Genomic DNA, 6,792 nt, shown 5'->3' with positions numbered 1-6,792 from the left:
AATTATCGAGTTTACTAGTTTTAAAAAAATTTATGTAAAAAATAGATTAGTAAAAATTTATGTTAAAACTAAGTGAGTTTTTATTTTTATTTTTGAAAGAAGTGAATTATTAGTTGGAATAGTTAAATTTAAAGTTTGAAATTTCTATATTATTTTATTAAAATTATTTAAAAAGAAAAATAGAAAATGGGCATTATAATAATTTTTCAACAAAATTTACTGGATAATTAAAAAAAAACTACAGAATATTAATATTTTAAAAGAATAAAGAAATAAATAAATGAAGTGCCTTATATTAAGAGGTGGAAGTGACAAAGTGGAAACGCAACGGACAGACTAAAATTTACATTAACATTGACTAATGACCGTTTCTCAATTCTCCTTAAGCCTAGTCCAACCATCGCCATTCTTTTCCTTCAAAATCAACCAAAATCATTTTTCATTTTCTCTCTTTTAAGCCCTGCTACCTCCTACCTTCTCCTGTTTCTCAACTCAAGGTAATTATTTATTCCTTTTCTTAATGTTTGACTTTAGCCAGATGGTGATTATGAGCTGTTCGATGATAATTGAGATGTTTGTTTTTAGATTTTAGTTTTTATTTATTTGTTTAACTTCATTTAAGTTGAACTGCTTCTTTTTTTTAGTTATTTAATCAGATTATCGATGCAATGAGAGCTTCGTAGTTAGTAAATTTTATTCTCTTGATTCATGTTTTTATGAATTTTAGTGGTAATTCTTTTTGCTTTCTTTTAAGAAATGGTGTAAATGATGTGATCTGGGAGAGGTTGGTGAGTGAGATATTGCAGAGAACGATATGAGTTGCGGTTGTTTTGGTGGATCAGTTGTTAAGCGGAGACAGAGCACCGCTCGGGCCACCGGCGGTATAGACGGTGAGGATTCTTTTTAAACTTTCTGAGATATTTTCTTTTGAAATATGTTTTGAATTTCTCAACTTTTGAGTCGTTTGATTTCTAGTTATCGTGTGTTCAAGAATTGTACTTCGGTTATTTCGGTAAAATATTTTTTATTATTAATATTATTTTAATTTTTGAAAATTCTGCAGAGCAATTAATTCGGACAGTCAACCATTTCTCATACGATCAATTAAAATTAGCCACAGATGATTTTCATTCAAGCAATAAAATAGGTCGTGGAGGTTTTGGAACCGTTTACAAGGTGCTTTAAATTTACTTATTGTTTAGTTAGGTTATCTAAGCAAATTATGTAGAATTTAGTTGACATGTTAATTGATTAATGAGAAGGTGAAAATTTTGAAGCTGGGATATTTTGGAGCAACTGTTTTAATCTATGCTTTTTGGAGTCTTGTTTTTTCTTAGTATTCATGTCACACGCATATCATGACAAGGGGTACGAGAATATAATCCTCAAATAACCCTTTAAAAGCGTAGAAAAACTTAAAAAGAGACCAACACACTTATGTTGGACTCATGCCCATATCTAAGTTTTAACTATACCAGACATCTTCTTTTAGTATTCATCTTATTTCTTGATGTAAAATTGGTTTGATAATATTAGTATTGGTTTTATTGATTTGAATCCATATTCATCAGTCCTTTATATTTTGGCTTATAACTGATTTCATAAAAGATTGAAAACATGGACGTATTAACAGAAATTTAGCTTTCAGTTGCAACTTTCATTGGTGGCTGACTTATACTAGAGGCTAACTAGACTAAAGGTTCAAGGATCCCTAAGCCTGGATGTGATTTCCTTAGAATGGTTCCTTGGTTAGGAGATTCTAAGATTCTAGCATTCACTTGTAAGCCAAACTTGGGTGTTGAATACTAACTAATAATATCTGTTGCTAGGGAATTCTAAAAGATGGAACTGAAGTTGCTGTGAAGACACTTGCAGCACAATCGAAGCAGGGAGCTCATGAATTTTTGACGGAGATCAATACTATATCAAATGTCAAGCATCCGAACCTTGTAGAGCTGATCGGGTGTTGCATTCAAGGAGCTAATCGTATATTGGTCTATGAATACGTTGAAAATAAGAGTCTTGATAAAGTTTTATTAGGTACGAATGGTCTGAAGTTTTTGTTTGAATGCTGGCCAAGCCCAGGGCATAACCTATTTTGTTTATATGCCGAGAACACAGCGGAAAACTTAGCTATCATTTTTGATTCCTTGCTTTTGCAGACCAAAGGAGTACGAATATCCAACTGGACTGGAGCAAAAGATCTGCTATTTGCATGGGTATAGCTAGGGGTCTTGCTTTCCTTCATGAAGAACTTGTTCCACGTATCGTTCATAGAGACATCAAATCTAGTAACATACTTCTTGACAAAGACTTTAACCCTAAAATTGGAGATTTTGGGTTGGCTAAACTTTTTCCAGATAACATCACTCATATTAGTACCAGGATAGCAGGAACAACGTAAGTCACTGTTTTCTTGGTTCTTGTTCAACATTAGATTATTTTGTCTGCTCTGTTCACCTTTTGAGGCTTTTAGTGTTGACATTGAATATAGACTTCTTCGAGAAATCATTCACTAGGTATAAGATAAAGATCCCAATCGATTTACTCTTTGAAATCGAAAATGCTTTCATGGATTGATGTTCAATTTGCACACCTTGGGCAGCTCAAAAGAGATGCCAAGTCCATAATCTGCATTACCTACATGTCTACAAATCCTAGCAAGGAAACAACAAATACTGTCAAAACATAATAAAGCTGAAGAAAAGCTTATAGTTAGTACGAGAATAGTATTTGCATATAATTTATATGGTTTTTTTAAATAAGCATATTGTATTCATGTAATTGAATTCACACTAGATGTCAAAGAAGATACACTATATATCAAGTAGGAAAAGAGGAGTTTAGTGCATGATTTATCTGAACCTTTATTGGTATCCTATTTCCCTTTAGAGTTCGGGCCAAGTCTTGGTGCTAGGGATATGCAGCATTTCAGTCACTGAATTCGTAAAAGAAAAAAAAAAGTCACAAGAGATCGGACGCCATCTCTTGGATTTTGGTTCCAAATGAAACCCAAAGTTCTAAAATCGATTTTATATAACGAGTGAAAAGGAAATGGTAATGACTCCTGCCTACTTTGTTCTGTGCAGTGGTTATTTGGCCCCGGAATATGCTTTGGGTGGTCAGTTAACCATGAAGGCTGACGTTTATAGTTTCGGTGTACTTGTGCTCGAAATAATTAGTGGACGAAGTAGCTCAAAGACAAACTGGGGAGGCACGATGAAGTTACTTTTGGAATGGGTATGCGTTTAATTTTGTTTACGAGAATTATACAGTTTTCTCCTAAGCTTCAGAGCCCGGCACTATGTATGGTTCTTCAACATATTTCAGCACAACAGCCTTATATTTCAATATTAAAAATTATATTATTTTTGTTTGCTTTAATAGGCATGGCAGCTCCATGAAGAAGGCAAGCTCATAGAGTTCGTGGATCCTGAGCTCGGAGAATTCCCGGAGGAAGAAGTCCTTAGGTACATGAAAATAGCCTTTTTCTGCACGCAAGCAGCAGCCAATCGAAGGCCTTTAATGAGTCAGGTTATTGAAATGCTGGGAAGAAACGTTCGGCTGAATGAGAAAGAACTCACGGCACCAGGATTCTTTCAAGATGGAGAGGCATCTTCGAGTAAAAAGTCGCTTGAATCATCTGCCGCGACCAGCTATCAGATGAGTTCTGTTCCAGTCACTATTACTGAGGTGATTCCCAGGTGAAAGATTCAAGTGCTACTTTTTAATTATTATTTTCTGGTTATGAAGGCTTGAAAGCATAACAAGAGAGCATAAAGTTTACTCTGTTTTTTCCCCCCTTTTTTGACATTGAAAATGACGTTGAAGGGCCTGATGTTGGCGCAATATATCCCATTAGTTTTAACGAAGTTGAAGGGCCTGATGGTGGTGCAGTATATCCCATTAGTTTTAGACTAGTTTTGCAATTTTTATTGTTTATACTTTGTTAGTGATTATTATTAAATTAATACAGAATACAGGAATTTTTATTGGAAGGGTTCTATCTTTTTGGTTATAAAAGGGAGAAAATTATATATATTGAGAAATCAAATATATCCGTTGTATACCAATAAAAATTGTATCAAATGTATCCAGTTTAACATTATTTCTTTAAAAGAGTCGGTCGAGGATAATTAGTTTCCTTCCATTAATGAGATGCACCGAAAAAAGGTCACTGTCAAGATTGAGTTTAATTAAGGGTTATAAAAAGTGACTTTTTGGCCTCTATTTAAAATATTATTATTATTTTAAAAATTAAAAATTATTTTTTATTTTTAAATTGATTAATTACTTGTTTAGTATCCATATAAATTAATTTTTCATCTATTTTGAAGTGATTTAATAGATAACACAAATTATTTAAAAATATTAAATAGGTTAAATAAAATAAAATTTTAATAAAATATATGTGATGCACTATTTATTTGTTTGAAAAACTCTAGTCATGACAGCGATGAATTTTGATAAAAGTTTTAACACCCGTCTTGAAATTGCAATAGAATCCCCATCAAATTTTAAAATCTATTTTCTTAAACATAAAACTGGTATTTAAATTTGTTTACTTTTCTCAAATTGATATTTAAGATTTTTTATTCCTTATTGGTACTCGAATTTTTTTATCAACTAAATCAATACTTTTTTTGTAACGTTGTTAAATTAAAGACAAGTGACAAATAAAATTATAACATGTGACATTAATAACATCATCATAATATCTTAATTTAAAAAATATATTAAAAATTAATAAAAATATTTTTAAAATATCATAATTAATATTTAAATATCCTTGTTTTGTTTCTATGACATCGTCATGATGCCCAACCGACGAATTTCTTGACTTCATTGGCTGAAACCCGAAATCAGTAGCCGAAATTGTTGGTTTAGCCTTAGGAGGATACCCACTACCACATTTTGGAGCTGAAAAACCGTTGAGGACATTTAGAAGTAGCAAAATCTGACATCGGAACTTTAGATCTAGCAGAGGGAGCAAGCTTCTAAGACTTCCTTACCATAACAACTTGACCGCTGCTTTTCAAGAGCTTCAAATGTTGAGTCAACAACTTGTCGTGATTTGGTGGCAACTGTTTGTGAGCTAACTCAATATACTTCAAAATGGCCCTTTTGCTTGACCCATTCTTATCTTTCAAAGCATCGATGGCCTCAATTATCATGTCTAAGTAAGGAGAGTCGTTGAAAATAGGACGGCACGACTTTCGTTTTTTTTCTTTTCTTTCATCATTTCAATTTAGAAAGATTAATTTTTTGTGAATTAGAATGAAAGTTATGATTATCGAAACCACTTTTTTTGAAATCGACTTTTATTTAAAAAAAATTAGAGTCGTCACTAATCTTTTTTTATGAGGTGTGATAGGGTCACCTCATAAATTGATCGCTTTAATAAACGTTTGATTTACTAAAACAAAGACTTTTGATCTAAAAAATTCAGGAAACAGGTTCGGGAGTTGGTTATGCACGAGTAAGGATTAGTACCCTCGTGACGCCCAAAATTGGTACCTAATTGACTAATTAAAGTCTTAGTGCCATGAATTAAAAAGTTTGAAGAGAATTTAAAATACAATCATTCTTTACATAATGTTATTTTTAATTAAAATCACTTGAATAAATCAAAATGTATGAAAAAGGTCCTCCTATCTCGAGGTAACAAAATGTCATATCCCGTAAGTGATGATACGACATCTCGAACCCTTGAAAATGAGCTTGCGTTTTATTTTATTTTTCATTAAATTTCATGTATTTTAAAATGATGTTCGGTCTTCTAAATTCAACGAGAAAGTCGAACCCTGTAAGTTAGGGCATGACTTCTTGAATCTCTAAATACGGAACATTGCCCCTTTTTTTTTTAATTTCCTTTTCTAAACAAGAACAAATGTAATGTTTAAAACAATATGTATTTATATTTGGATACGATACACCAATGAGCGAATATATCTAAATTTAATGTGTAGTATAGTCGTAAATGAATAATATATAATAGCTATATGGGTAGAATGTTAGAACAAACAAGTAGAGAAATACTATAACATTACAAATATAATTGTAATAATAACATCAATAAGATTAATGATCATATCATGATATTAGTAAAATAAACAAGATGATCTTAAAATAAAGTAACATGGGAAATGCATGATAATAAAATAAATAAATGTGACATGAAAGTATAAAAATAAATAAAATAATAAAATAATGGGAATAATAAAAACATTAAAATAATTTAATAATTTAATAATAAAAATACGCAAGTAAAAGAGTGTGAATAATCTATATTTTTTAAGTGTAAAAAGGGTAAACAAAAATGATAAGTAAATAAATAAATAAATAAAATAATAAAATAATATGTGGAAAGTGTTGAAATTAAAGGTTAAGAATTAAATCGAAATTAGGATGAAATTAAAGGGATAAATCATTTGAATATAAATAATAAAAAACACGACGTTGTATTAGTTCTATTATAAATAATAAAAAACAGAAAACAATCATTTGAATATCCCTTTTAAAAAAAAATTTCTTCTTTTCTTTTCTCTCTGGGTATCCCAGAATTCGACCATGGAGACCGGCGAGCCTCGGCGTCGGCCGCTGGTCGCCGGTGACGGCTCCATCGTCCACGGTGGCTGGCAAAAAAAAAGGGCCTTTTTGATCGTTTTACTATCCTCTACCCCAATCTAACGCCAAAAAGCCCGAAGAGCCCACCAAAATTCAAAACAAATCAAAGGAACCCTTCGGTTCTGTCTTCTTCTGTCGCGACCATTTGGCAAATCCCGAGGATCC

The 6,792-nt window shown here is 31.8% G+C and overlaps 1 protein-coding gene across 1 annotated transcript; it reads left to right on the top strand.

The window, feature by feature from the left end:
- Positions 1-322: 322 nt before the first annotated feature.
- On the top strand, positions 323-3,998 carry LOC105773971 (cold-responsive protein kinase 1). The gene is made up of 7 exons (XM_012596226.2): positions 323-497; positions 755-890; positions 1,064-1,176; positions 1,830-2,040; positions 2,163-2,400; positions 3,090-3,240; positions 3,388-3,998. Exons 2-7 carry the CDS (start codon positions 815-817, stop codon positions 3,706-3,708), a joined length of 1,110 nt encoding a protein of 369 aa, XP_012451680.1. The 5' UTR covers positions 323-497; positions 755-814; the 3' UTR covers positions 3,709-3,998.
- The last annotated feature ends 2,794 nt before the right edge of the window (positions 3,999-6,792 follow it).

The sequence above is a fragment of the Gossypium raimondii genome, chromosome 6 (genome assembly GCF_025698545.1).
Source record: "Gossypium raimondii isolate GPD5lz chromosome 6, ASM2569854v1, whole genome shotgun sequence".
NCBI classification, from domain to species: Eukaryota; Viridiplantae; Streptophyta; class Magnoliopsida; order Malvales; family Malvaceae; genus Gossypium; species Gossypium raimondii.
The sequence above is the reverse complement of the archived record's forward strand: the minus strand, read 5'-3'. Positions and strand labels throughout refer to the sequence as shown.

Excerpts from the sequence above, each read along its gene's own strand:
- LOC105773971 (XM_012596226.2), top strand. The coding sequence starts at position 815 with ATGAGTTGCGGTTGTTTTGGTGGATCAGTTGTTAAGCGGAGACAGAGC. Across the intron at positions 1,177-1,829 it reads GTTTTGGAACCGTTTACAAG|GGAATTCTAAAAGATGGAAC; the intron begins GTGCTTTAAATT and ends ATCTGTTGCTAG. Across the intron at positions 2,401-3,089 it reads ACCAGGATAGCAGGAACAAC|TGGTTATTTGGCCCCGGAAT; the intron begins GTAAGTCACTGT and ends TGTTCTGTGCAG.